The sequence below is a fragment of the Pithys albifrons genome, chromosome 10 (genome assembly GCF_047495875.1).
Source record: "Pithys albifrons albifrons isolate INPA30051 chromosome 10, PitAlb_v1, whole genome shotgun sequence".
NCBI lineage: Eukaryota > Metazoa > Chordata > Aves > Passeriformes > Thamnophilidae > Pithys > Pithys albifrons.
This window is the reverse complement of record NC_092467.1, coordinates 22,142,336-22,156,453: the sequence shown is the minus strand read 5'-3', so window position 1 is coordinate 22,156,453 and position 14,118 is coordinate 22,142,336. Positions and strand designations below refer to the sequence as shown.

The 14,118-nt window shown below is 38.8% G+C and overlaps 1 protein-coding gene across 1 annotated transcript in view; it reads left to right on the top strand.

The window, feature by feature from the left end:
* Window positions 1-466: 466 nt before the first annotated feature.
* The window catches only part of ST6GALNAC3 (ST6 N-acetylgalactosaminide alpha-2,6-sialyltransferase 3), a 213,510-nt gene continuing 199,858 nt past the window's right edge, over window positions 467-14,118 (top strand). The window contains exon 1 of the mRNA XM_071565572.1: window positions 467-674. Within this exon, the coding sequence (XP_071421673.1) occupies window positions 657-674 (18 nt within the window). The 5' untranslated portion in view covers window positions 467-656. The remainder of the gene's footprint in view (window positions 675-14,118) is intronic.

Here is a 14,118-nt window from a genome sequence, read left to right as displayed (position 1 = left end):
GCCAGTCCTTTACACAAAAAGGCATGCATAGCACAACGCAAGCACCCCTGGTGGGATATTTGTGTTGGTTGCTGATAATGTTTATTTCTCAGAGGGCAGCAGTTCAGACAAAGGGAAGGCTGCTGTACAGTGAAAAGGGTTGAACGCAAAACAATACTGCACTCTAACAAGCAGCGTAAGGATTTTTAGAGCCATAATAACAGAGAGAGTTTGGACTTTTCTGCCCAGGTGGCAGCAACTGCCTCCCGAGAACATTTAGAGAACTGCAGAGGGATTAATTATAAACGTGCAGCTTGACTTGCAGCCATTGTAAAACATCTGCAAGGTGTGGATTGCCATTTGTACGTACAGCACTGCGCGGAGCGTCCTGGAGCTTACGGACATCCACGCTGGAGCCATGAATCAAACGGAGTCATGTGACGGAGGGAGGTGCTGGGCTGGCTCCCAGCCAGTGGTAGGAGCTGATGGGTGGAACAAACCGGGCATAAAAAGACTAATATGACTAACGGATCCTGGATGCGTGGTACCTTCATTTGGACCTACAGGGATGTAGGCTCGAGCAGTCTGCAGCTCTGCCAGCCTTTTGCCTGACACTGGAACTGCTGCTCACAAAGTAGAATCCTGCTGCTCTGTGGTAGAAAGGATAGAGAAAGAACATGGCCTGCATTTTGAAGGTAAATCTCTATCTGTTGCTTGAATGCATTGTTAGAGAGCCCCTCGCTGCTCAGAGGCATGGATTCGGTGTGGTCCTATTGCATCTTCGTTGTCTTTTTGAATACTGGCTTTGTTTGGCAAATGAATATGGAGAAATTCTGCAACTTACAGCTGTGCTCTGCTTCCCTCTGCCATTCTTTTTCTCTTTCCCTGCATTGTCAGAACTGAGCTAGTGGGAAGGGAAGTGTGTACTAAATAATAGGAGGGGAGAGAAGGGCTCTGTTTTATCTCAGCTGACTTTGTCTGCGCTGAATTTCTTCAGGAACAACAGCATTTGTGCAACAGACTTCCAGTACAAAGGGAAAACGGGGAAGTTACTTTCTTTTCCTAACCTTGCAGCATTTACTGCTTTCAAAGCAAAGGTCGCAGATGCACACAGCTGTCCCAGTTGCTCCTTAAGCACACATTCCCCTGCTGAATCTGCTCCAGATCCACATGCTCCACACGATTTTACTTAATATTTAACTGCATTTTCTATGTAAGCAGCCTATTTGATAGAGGGTTTGCCCTCTACATGCCAGCAAATATAAGCGTAAACTTACCGTGTGATCCTGTGCTTTGTCCAGCCTGCTTTCCTCACCGAGAGACACGTATTTGCAACCCGCGTGTCGTGTAGGTGGAGGAGCATCCCTACCCCGAGCGGTGAATGGAGGGGAGGAGGCGGAAGTGCAGTCAGTGGGGTACAGGCAGCGCTTGTTCCTTGCGCTGCTGTCACTTGCAGGGACTCCCCTCCTGTGCCTGCCCTGAGTGTGGTTTGTTGCACATCCATTTCCTACCTGACTTGCTGCTGCTTTCTGTGTGTGTTTTCAGTATATTTGCACTTTGTTTCTTTTAGTAAATAACACTGATCTGTGAATTGTTTGTAATTTTCAATCTGATCTTCTAACAGTTGATAATCCCCAACTTTGAGATGGTCTCTCCTTGTAGTTGCCTTCAGCATATCAACAAAGTGGAGAAATTGCAAAGTTTCAAAACAGTTTCCAGATGCTAAGCATTCCTGTGTCTCCAGGAATCCAGTCCTTAACAACTTCCTATTTTGCTGCACTTTCTTCTTTTCATTCATTCCCTATGAGCAGGTCAGTGGTACATGGATGTTTTTTGAGTTTACTGTCATAAGCATGTAGGTTGTTTCAGCTTATATTAATAAATACAGCAAAGTCTGCTGCAAGTGCAGAAACTTCCCTGAACCATCAGATTCTGCTTGGAGATAGGTAGTAACAAACTTCTTTAATTAGACAGCAGTAATGCAACTGAGAGTTGCGACTTCAGATGAGGAGATACGAGCTCTGTGAATGGATCTGGGTTTCACAAAGATTGTGTGTGCGCTCCTTTTTAAACACGCCATGAATGATTTAGCGTGGCCCTGCAAGTGATCTGGAAGACAGAACTTCTTACTTTTTTTTTTTTTTTTTTTTACTGTGTGGAAAGATCACATGCAAAATCTTCCCTCCGGCTGTAACAGTTAAATAAGGATGTTCTTTTAAAAGAAAACTCCAGTGTCTCTTTTTCCCCTGTCACAGTTGTTTCCTCTGCACAGTCTGCTGACACAACCTTCCACAAACATGACTTAGAGTTTGATTTATAATACAATAAACATCTTCCCTTTGCTTAGGCCTGAAATACCATTTGGGTTATTCTGATGATTAAATCAATAGATTACTTGGTATTCTTTGATGGACAGGCCTCTCCAGCTTAATTCCTAATCTTGTTAATACAGGCAGGTGCAAGGAAAAAAAGTGAAACAGATATGAGATTAGCTTTGCCATAAGGCAGGCTGGATTTTCTCAGACAGAGATCCCATAGGAGTAATTTAAATGTCTAAGTCAAGATACTTAACAGTGTTTAAGTTTTTAATGTAATCTCTACAGGTACTCCTTAGCTTTTTCCCTAAAAGGGAAATTCAGAATAGTATATGTATTTTGATGTGACACCAGACTTCCTTCCTTCCTGTTAACTATACCCTCCTCCTTTCCCTTAGGTTTGTCCTGACTCTTGTTTATTTAGTCAGTAGTTTGCGTGGAAAAAGGAAAAAAAAAATCAAAAGTAAACATCTATAGGTATAGGTTTGAACTAGGTGGTGGCACATTGGATGGGAAGCCAGAACAACTGTGCATCCTTGCCACTTCAGCCCTGAGTGTCTCTGTGGCTCTGCCTCATGGCTTGCCCTCTTCTGTTCCTAGATTTTTAACCCCCTGCCAAAGATATTGAGACTTGTTGAATGTTGAAGTTCTGTATGAGTGAGAGTTTAATATAAATGAGATTGGATAGAGGTGTCTGCAAAGTGCAAAGAACAGAGGTAGCTCTCAATAATTAACTGGAGTTACTTAGAGTGGTTAACAGCGTATTAGAAGACGTGTATGACCTTTAGATATCAAGATTTCCTTTTAATTTGACTACTGCATGAAATAATCTGTGTGCAACTTGTGCAGAAATGCTTGGGAAGGAAGTTTCTTCCTAGCGTGCCTGCTCTCTCTCTGTTGTTTGCCATGCACTGTCCCTGGATAAGATTGATGGGGCTGTCACTGATCATGGCTCCAGAAACTTTGCTTCCTAATCAGTAGTGGGACATTCTCAGTAAAACTGGTGATATTCTTCTGAGGAATTCTCTCTTCTGTTAAAGAAAAGCAGAGAAAGAGGCAAGTTCCAAAATGCATGATGTGTTTTTATTTTCTCCATCATGACTTTAAAAAGCATGTCAGAATAGCTGAGTGAAGTGTAGGCATTTCTTGGAAGCAAACAGTTGATCTTATGCTTGTTACTATGGTAGCTACATGTCACCTTGCCAATTACTGGATTAGCACTGATTACTAGTTATGTAGTCACTATTATCCCTAGTGATATTGAAGTCCCTAAGTTCTGCTCTGTCAGCCACTGACTCTTGAAAATGGTGACAGATGTTACTCAGTAAATTACTTCAAACTCCACTTTTTGCATAATTGAAAAATGATACTTCAAAGCACCTGTCATTTTACAACATGATGTGAATAATACTGAGAGTCTGTAAGATGTTATCCCTCACTGAGGACCAGACCATGATATTTTAAAGCAAATAGAACAGGCAACTTAGTTTGCACGCACTGCACTTTGCAGGGGATTATGTCTTACCCTATTAACAAACTCTTTTTTTTAAAATGGAAGTTTTGAAGAAGGTGATGGAGGTTGATTATTTTGTCATCATAATACAATTTCTAACTGTGTAGGTTTAGTGTGATAGAATTTAATAAAAAAAAACCCTGTGTGTGATGGGCCTGTACAGTGAGGACTAAGCATGAAATCTAAAGAGATGTTTCCTTCTGGTTTGTGTGCTCTGTATTTACTATGCAGTGAACAACAGATTTCATGTGCCTAGAGGCTGGATGTGACCTTGTATTAGCAGAACTCACAAGTGAGTTGAAACCATCAGTGAAACTCTATGGTCTAAACAGTATTTGTATAATGTGGTGCAGTGTTCTTATTACTACAGGTGATGGAGAGTTCTCTCAAAGTAAGCAGATGTCTGTAGCTTCTTTAGTGTTTTTAAAGTCTAATTCAAAGAATGAAAGAACTGTTTTGCAAAACATAACTTATGGTTTACAAACAAACAAAACCCTTCAAGAACATGCTTGTAAACTGTTTTCTGTAGGATGCTGTCAAAGTTGACCATACTTGCATGTTCATCTGTGATCCTCTTGTATATTTCCTTTTCATGGTAATCTCTACTAATTTAATTAATTTCACAGGTTGCATTTTTCCCTTAGTTCATATGGTGAACTGGTTTTGGCCAGAATTTTCTTTGAGTATTCTCTGAGTCTTCAGTGGCCTGTGTCTGATTGGGGTCTTCAGACACTGCAATAATACAGAAAACATTACTATCTACAGGCATGTCCTCCATCTGCACTTTTGAGACTAAAATAGCAAAATTGATCTCATTACATTCAATTTTCCACCCTGGACAGTGCCTGTTCAAAGGGTAGAGGCAAAAGATTTGAAATAATCTGATCCTGGTGTTTGGACACTTGTAATCCTAGATACAGAGTTACTAATTTGATTTCTTTTTTAATCTCTGTGTATGTGACAAAGATTGTAGGTGTGCCCTTCCAAGTTTCTACATCATCAAAAGCACATTCTCTGTTTCAGTCTGCTCTGTGTGCAGGGAAGGCTATGAGTCTCACCATAATTCCATTCACTACGCATTTGCAGGATGCAGGTCCTTCCATGGAGATGACCTCCTTGAATCAGGTCCAAGATAATTCACATTCTACCTTGACTGTTAAGTTGACTGCAGCAGTGTTTATGCATGGCATCCATCCATTTTCCTGGGCTGAGAATTTTACTTGATTTTCATGCTGTGCTTTGTCCTCTGACATGACAAGAGATGGAATGATCCAAGGGAAGGAGCAAAGGTGACCTTGCTTCCTTATGGGAGGATGCTTCTCTGATGGTTCATTTCCCAGCACTGGCTGAATTTGTTGCATGTTTGCTGTAATGTGAGCTCTTCTAAGCCTGTCTTAACCTGATGATCAACAGTTTTGTGGGTTGCAGGAATCATTCCTAGCAGTATGTGGTTATATCTCTAGGGAGGGAAGGTGTAATATGGAAAGGTGCCCCTTTTGAGGTGTGCACAAATGAGCTGGAAAGTAACAGGGGGTTGCAATGAGGAGTTAGAGGGAAGAATCAGAATTTCTGGTAGTAACCAGGTTTCATATGGGTCCCTCCATCCTCATTTGCTGTGTGTGATTTTTTTTCCTGTTCTCTTCCCCCACTAAACAAATCTGGCAGAACTCCCATTTTTAATTTTTTGAAATGCTCCTTCTACGTTGGAAATTTCTATTTTAAATAAGTATCTTACAATTATTCTGTTTCTAAATAAAATACCTTTTTTGTTTGTTTGTTTTGCTCTACATTGTTTCCCTCTAAATTGCTCCAAAGTGAATGAAGCTACATTGGACTAGAGTTGGACCAAGGGTTGGACTCGATGATCTCGGAGGTCTTTTCCAACCCAATCGATTCTATGATTCTAATGAACCCTGCAATGTGCAGGGCTGGGATTTGCTATATCACGATCCAGTGGTGCTTAATTACTATGTAAGATTTTATGGAGTATGGTACATGAAATTTCATTGTGTGTTTTTTGTTATGAAAATTCGTAAAAATTTTAAAGGAAAATTAAATTCTAAGAAGTGTAGAATCGCTTTTCACTCTCGCTTAAACTAATTACACTTTAAGGATAACATATTAGGCCCCTCCCAGAAAGAGACAGTCTAGTCCTACAAGAGAACTCGTTTTGTTGTTCAAAGCTGTTGTTTGTTGCTTTGTGATGCCCATTTAACTGAACCAAGGAAATCTCCAGTGTAAGCTTCAGTTAGTTTAAACCTTGGGGTTTGTGTCTGAGTTAGAGGAGTGAGAACTAAAACCACAAAACCAGCATGAAATTATGAAGTGTCTCATACATTTAAGCAGTTATATGATAAAGCAGTAATGGGGGAAAGGTTTTTGTGTTGCAGTTCAACTTTAAGCAATGGAACATGTGTCATCCAGATGTTTTAGGCTTTCCTGCTCCCCAGAGATACACTGTCCCTGTGCGTTGTTTGAGCAGCCTGGTTTAGCAAAAGGTGTCTCTGCCAGTGGCAGGCGAGTTGGAAATTGGTGATCTTTAAGGCACTTCCAACCCAAACCATTCTGTGATTCTATGATTAGCACAGGTATGGAATCACATATTAAAAGGAGTTACCTCAATAATTTCTTTGTAGACTTGTGTGTGAACTTCAGTGGTTTGTATCTTGTTCATTTTTTTCAGTTTTCATTTTGAAGTCATGAATGCCAGATAACTTGGCATGTCTCAGTATGACAGAAACAATCATAGGAAGCAGCAAATTCCTATAGTTTGACATAACCTATCAAACTCCCTGAGGTATAGGCCAGATGTGCTCTTGCTTATTTCTAGTGAGATGGCAGCCAAAAGAGAAGCGTACCTTGTTTCTGACAGTAGCCAAAAGTTCATGATTAATTTCAGGGTGTCTGAAATGCAGCTTAAAAGATGCCACATTGTAGGTTTTAATCACAACTATCACAACATCTGTGCAGCTAGTTTAAAAAGGCAGTTTCTGCATTTTTTCTGTTCCTTTGCCACGTTTCATTCCAGTAGTATCTATGTGCCTTCCAGAAGTGTAGTACTGGACATGATGATCTGCCCAGGGTTTGTTCTTTCATGTTTTTCAGGGAAGCAGATTCTAAGCAGCAGATTGACTTTTTCTAGGAGGGGTTTTTTTTTGCTGTTGCTTAAAGGGGAAAAACCAAAACTTTTCTGTTTATTTTTTAGGAAAAAAAGGTCAAATGCTCACACATGAAATGGAAATTGAATTTCTTTATCTTCCCGGTGGCTACAGGATGAATATAATTTTTGGATCAATTTCCTCCCCAGAGCAGCTTCTACCATAAAAGAAAGAGCTAATTTGTGTGAAAAAAAATCAAACTATTGATTGTAAATTTATTTATTTTAGATTTTTAGTTTTATTTTCAGATATTAAATGGATAATTTATTTTGTGATTGTCATCCATGACATGTTCACAATACTTTCTTCTGCTTATCAGCTGCTCTCCATCCATAGCACAGAAGGCTGGAAGTGTGCACGTACATAACAAAGAAGGGGTAGTGATGTATTTTTTTCTTGGTAGTATTGGAGACCATTCTGAGAGCTGTGTCCGGGAGCTAGGAAGACTTGATCTTTGTGGGGGTCTATGAACAAGGTGGGTAAAGGCTGCTCTATTTATTGGATGTATTTGTGATAAACAAGGCAGAACTCTGCCTTAGACCCTGTCATCTCTTAAAGCTGAGAGCGCAGTTGCCTTGCTCGTGTCAGCCTCAAAGACTCACATGGGATGAATTTGCTGTTGGAGGAAAAACTGCATCTGCTGCATTGTGTGTGGTGTTTCTTGTAAATAATAACCCTAGGATTGCTGAGTTAAGAAAGACCACTGTTTTTCCGGTGGCTTCATTGGTTTCTACAAAATAGGAACATGGACTGTAAAAAGACAATAAGTGACTCTAATGCATGTTGTGTTCCTGAGTCAGAGGACAGAATAAAACATGGCTGGATGAGGTGTGAATTGCTGTATGGCATCTCAGAAAATGGTAGATATTGAGCTATTCTCTGTACTCCCCTCTGCCCCTTCAGGAAAACCCTGTGTTCTTGGAAATATGGCCTTTATGTGGTTAAATAAATGCTTTGGATACAAGCTATATTGAGTAAGATATATTGTACATTCCTATGCTTTCCAAGAGCTGTACAGGTAAACAATTTTTCGTTTAAATCAGTCAGGCAACTGAAATTATGTTATCAGTACAAAATGTATATAAATGGGATCTGTATTTAAAATAATGATAGTTATTTTGCTTCTGATCATGTTAGCGGAAGCACCTGGAACATGACAATTCTTGGTTTATGTATTTGAAAGTGGATAAAATACCATGCTGGATATTTCTTTTCATCTTTACTATCGAGAAGAACAAAAGTGAGGCAGGAACTGAAATGGAAGTGCTTAGGACTTGAGATCTTGTAAGTGATGCTGTTCAGGAGCAATGGCTTGTGTTACCTAAAAGCAGTCCTGTTAAGCAGTTCTTGTCTACCTGCATAGCATGTGACGTTTTAAAATTAAATGGGAGCTCCGCATTTTCTAATGTCTAATTTCTAATCAAATGAAGCAGTAGCTTCTTATGGAAGAGACATTATTCAGCAATTTGCATTAACAATAGGCAGTGGAATGCCAGCCTAGGCAGGGAAGATGGCAGGTGTGTATCAGTTGGAAGTAATCAGGAAAACATGTTTATTTCACAGGAACAGCAATTTGTACAGAGGATATGCAGAGTGAATTATTTATAGTTCCTATCTCTTCCAACAGTGTGTTCCTTGCATGTTGGTGCTGTGTAAAATTATTTTCCTTAAAATTATATATAATCTCACTACTAGGAAAAGTTTGCCAGGGGTTGGCAAATAGAATGTCCACTTGAGTATGTAGCAACGTGGGACTTGGTGATTTAATTCTAAATACAAAACCCCAGAAAACAAATGCCAATTAATTTCTTTTTTTCTCATAAGTTTCACAACCTTTGTTAGTCATCAGCTTTTGGGGTCCTCCAAATTTATTATTATAGCCATATTTGAACTTAATTGTTTTCTTGCAATGATGAAATGACATTACATTTAAGAAATAACAATGTGTATTTATTAACTCTTCAGTATACATATTGATATTACCACTGCTACCACTGAGGCCAGTAAAGTACTGCTTGGTGTACTTTGAATAATTACTATTACATTATTTTACATTAGATTATGAAATCATCTGCTTTTGGTTTATGTATGTACTTCTCAAAATTCTCATGATCCAGCCCTTCATCATAAGTAGAAATCACTTTATCTTTTGGATTAATTCAAAAAGTCTAGAAGGCTCTCATGTTTTAATGTGTTGTGCTCTGCTGTGCAGTGCAGTTACACTAGAATAAAATTCCTATACAATTTCGTTTGTTCTGATTTGGCAGGGGAATGAATAGTTTAATTCTAGGTTACATGTGTCCAAGCTGGGGCTTATATGATTATTGAAATTCCAGTTAGTTTTACTAAACTTTTCTAGCTCAGTTCTCTGAGCCAAGTGCTTAAGTTATTTACAAGTTACTGCATGTAGGGTGATCTATTGTAATTTTCCTGTGCTTGCATTCACAACTGTGACAAGATAGTCAGATGAAAATTAGCTGTTAACAGAAGAGAGCTTTCTATTAATGCTTCTTATATGGAGAGGAAAAAAAACATTTTAAAAAAATGGAATGGAACATGAGACTGACTCATTCTGTGGGATCCTTGGGAGCTGTGGAATGTGTAAAGTGGGGAAAAAACTAGTTGAACACACATCTTTGGTAATTGGGTTATGAAAGTTTTGCCAAAAGAAAGGCTTGTGTAACTTTTTTCAATATGATTACTGAATGAATTTCAGACAGCTGTCTCTGCATGTGTCTCTATCACTTTTTTGTCTTTTCCTCATTTTCTTACACAGGACATAAAAATGTTTTTACAGAAAAACTAGTTTTACCCTACTAAATGTTTTTCTTGAGAAGGGAACTGGGAAGAAACACTGAAAATTCTAAATAAGAGAAAACAACTGGCACCTTTTGGGAACACTTCTTGAATGGCATCCTTTCTTTAGTGTTCATGTTCTCTCATCCAGCACTAAATTCTCTGTACCTGTTACGGGGACCTGAAGGTCTGTCTATGCAGTTTACAACTCTTAGTATGAAATGCAGTTTATACTGTGTTTTTATTTCGTGTTTGCTGCCACTTGCCCACTCACATTTCATTAAACCAATTAAAGTATCTTAGTGCCAGGTCATTTTAGGTGCAAAGGGAGAACCGAGGACCTGGAAATGTCATAGAAGCTTGCCCTGTTTTTGAGAGCAAGAGACTTGAATTTCCTTCTGGGCCTCAAGGCAAGGTACCATGGCTTGTCATGATTCTGCCAATGGCACTGTAAGCCACTGTTGTGTTTGTAAAGATCTTGTGAAGCACTGCATGAAAGTGCTCTAAAGCACTCTATGATAAAAGGTAATCCATTTTTTGGAAATAAACATTCTTGAAAGAAGGAAAATGGAAAACTCATCAGTAGTTTAGATAAAACTTCAGGAAGTCTACTTGGGGAGTGTCTGAGTGGAACTAAAATATAACAAAACTCTAAATATTCAGTTGATTTAAAAATTAATTTACTGGGAGAAAACATGTTTATTTTCTTACACAAAATTGAAAATGAGTTTGGAAATTGTTCCGCCTTAAGGTCTATGTCTCTAGCAGCCTGAGATGTGTGCTGACTAGTCATATGTTTCTTCAATCAGTAAAGAGTTATAAAACAGCTGCACTTTATTAATTATTAGTTCTATTGTTTATCAGTATTTTACAACTAATAACAAAAAATTTGCTGTTTTTATAGAATCATAGAATGGTTTGCATTGTAAGGAACTTCTACAGGTTATCTCATTGCTTGCACAAAAATGTTATGGTAACATTGATCTAATATTTCCTAGAATTGTATTGATCCAAAATAGTCATTAATTGTTTTATATAAACATGTTATGCTTTGTTTTTCAAGTTAAAGCTTGTGATCTCTCATCTAAATGAAAGGGGAAGAATTGTTTTACTTTCATAGCACTACTATTGCTTTGTTTCATCTTTTCTGTCATCTGTAGTTGGAAAAAACCTGAAATTACAGCATCCATATTGAATCATGGGTATGGTATTCAGACGACTGGGAAGACTACAGCTATTTTGCATAGTTCTGTAGCTACTAGACAAGTAGAGTACAGAGGAATGTAATTTTTAACCACCTCACTGTCTAGATGATGTTCTTTAACATACTCTTGAGTAAAAAGTATAAATTATTTTAGTGCTTTAATCAGCTTGTTTCCTTTCGGGAATTTAAAACTTCTCATAAATTCAGTAAGAAAGGTATTAAAAACTTCAAAGAATGAGTCAGGTTTTGCTGATCTTCTGTGAAAAGTTCCTTCCTAATATTCCATTTGTATGATTGCAGTCTATGATAATAACTTAATTAGTGTGATACATGTACAGTATTGTTATGTATATGTAATGTACTTGCTTAATAGTTTCCTTGGTTTTGTACTTTTATTAGGCATTTATTTGTCATGCAGGCCATGAGGAAAGGTAATGAAATATAATAAAGGCTGTATCCAAAGCTGTGGAAATAAGTAATTAAACTTAATTGAAGTAATTTCTTTGAAGTATAATAGCAGATGCAAAGGACTAATTCAAAGCAGATTAAGGCAATGAATACTTTGAATTACTAGCCTGCATATAGATAAGTATTACCATTATTTAAATAAAGTTATATATCAAAGTGTCTTCTGAAAGCTGAGTCTGGGGATCAGGTCTAAAAATAGACAGTTGGGTTAAGGTTTGATAATTTATTACACTCTGCCAGTTAGAAATGAAATCTCAGAAATGCTGTGTGTGTCTTATCAAACAACTGCAGTAGAACTGGGAATTAGCCTGGGCTATCCCTGAAGGTATTCTCTGAAAGTAACTTAATCATCAGCTGTGACAAGCCCTCAGCTGGAAATTATAGGAAAAATGATATTAATGATTCGAAATAAAATTACACTGTATTTAGAAATGTTACAAGAAAACTTCTAACTTCTCAGGTATCTTTGTACTGTAATAATCTTATGGATTGGAAAGATTCAGTTGGTTTTACATTAGAAGCTTAAATCAGGCTTATTTGTGCAATAAAAAGAAAAGCATGTGGGTTGCTATTGCATGAGGGTCTGAATATGAAAGTTGCATTAAAAAAACCCAGGTAAGATAGTTTTTGCAGCACACGTTTTATTTTTTTTGCAGAACTCATGTAAACAGGAGAACATTAAACATCGATCTGAAATTTTGTTTTCTTGCTCTTCATAGCTTCAGAATTGGTAATTTCTTTCCACACGCATAATAATTCTAAATTAAAAAAAATATGCCAAGTATCTCAGCTGACTAACTGCTCTGTCAGACTCCAGAGTAGCTCAGTGTGAGTACATCCTTTTCTCCCCACACCCACAGTGAGGGAAAAATACAGGAGTGAGAGCTGTGAAAGACATCATCCTCTGAACTTGACTGATGGGCTGAGTGTGATGGTAGGAACTGAGACAAAAGCAGGGGCAGTCCCTGACTGCATTTGGATGGGGAGATAGGCTTTTCCAGCACTGAAGTGGTAAAATGAGATTAGCCATATACAGACTGGAAGTTGTCCACCCTTACTAAGAAATAGCAGAATGGTAGTCTGGGCTTTTTTGTGTTTTAATTTTGTTGTTGCTACTGAAGCACTAAACAAGTGTGGGCAAGTGCAGTAAGATTTGCTTTGAGGGACTGCACTTTAAATGTTTTCTTGAGGTTAATTGGTACCTTAGGCTGTTGGTAATTAATGGCACAGGTGGGATTTTATGACAATAAATGCATCATGAAATAGGCTGCATCACCAGTGGTTTCTGGACTATTTCCTTGTGAGAGGAAGGAAAAGTTGGCTTTCTCCTTTCTGTGTTACAAGAGTGTTTGTTTTGTGTGCTGGTTGACAAAATAAGAATCAAAAGACATCCCTCTTCCCCCCCCCCCGCCCCTTCTTTTGTTTCTTGTTCTGCTGAGAGAAACATTGTTCCATGGAAGCCCGCTGTGAGAGAGGGCTGGTTGTGAGCTATGAAGGGGTTGCCTCCCAGGCTGTGCCTGTGCCTTTGGGGTCACTCCTTTGCCAGAGGAGGGGCTGCTGTGTCTCTGAAAGCCAGCAATGGATGGCACCTGGGCTGGCTTAATAAATGAGGTGCCTGAAGGCATTTCTTGTAATGACAGCCTGTCATCTGGCTTAATTAAGGCCTCTTTTCAAAAGAGAGGTCTTTAACTACTCTATGGATTTTTAGAGCTCATCTCTTCCCTGGGAAAGGTAGGCACCCAGTGGAGATCAGGACTTGCCCCTGTTCTTTTCCTGCTACAGACCAAGAATAATTCTGGTGTGGCAAAGCAGATGGAATGGACTTGTTTGGTGCTTGGCAAGTTTGTCCCCGTCGTCATTCCCTAGAACAAACAGCAAGTGTGTCTATGGGAAGTTGGGGTGCATGTACTTTCTTTCTATAGGAACTAAAATTAGAAGTGAAAAATCCCAAAGTCTGAGGTTTCTTCTTTGCAAAGCATAGTGGGAGGCAGATAACCACCCACTAATGTCCTAGTTGTTAGAAAATAAAATTCTTAGGAGTCTGAGGGAACTGATTTTGCCTAACCTGGAAAAGCAAAGACCTAGGGAGTAGCTTCTGGCAGTCTGCTACTTCCAGAAAGGTTCGAGAAGATGGAGGCAGGCTTTTCTCAGAGGACCGAAGCGAGAAGGGTCATAAGCTGCAGCAAGGAAAATTCCCACTGAATATAAGGAGAAAAAGTATACAGCAAGACTTGAATATTACTGGCACAGGGGCCTGGCATAAACAGCCTTGAAAGTACTCAAAACTCAACACAACAAGGTCCTGAGCAATCTGATGTGACTTTGAAATTAGCACTGCTTTAGACAGGAGGTTTGACAAGGTGATCTCTAGAGGTCTCCCAGTCTTAATTATATCACAATTTGATGGTGTCTTCAATGCTGCTGCAGCTATTTAAAAAGTTAATTGTAGTGTACCATATGCAGCAGGTTTATTGAAACATGTCTAATAGCTGTATTAACAGAATCATTCTCACCTGTGGGCAGCCCAAGAATTTTTGGTCCTTTCATTAATCTTGCTGAGTTAGCATAATGTTACCACCAGAAGGTAAAAACATTGGAATTTAATTTACGAGTAGAGTGGTAGATTGAAGAGCTGGAAACAGTGGCCCTTTAGTCATAAAGTAGAGGAACCATTTACCGTTGGCT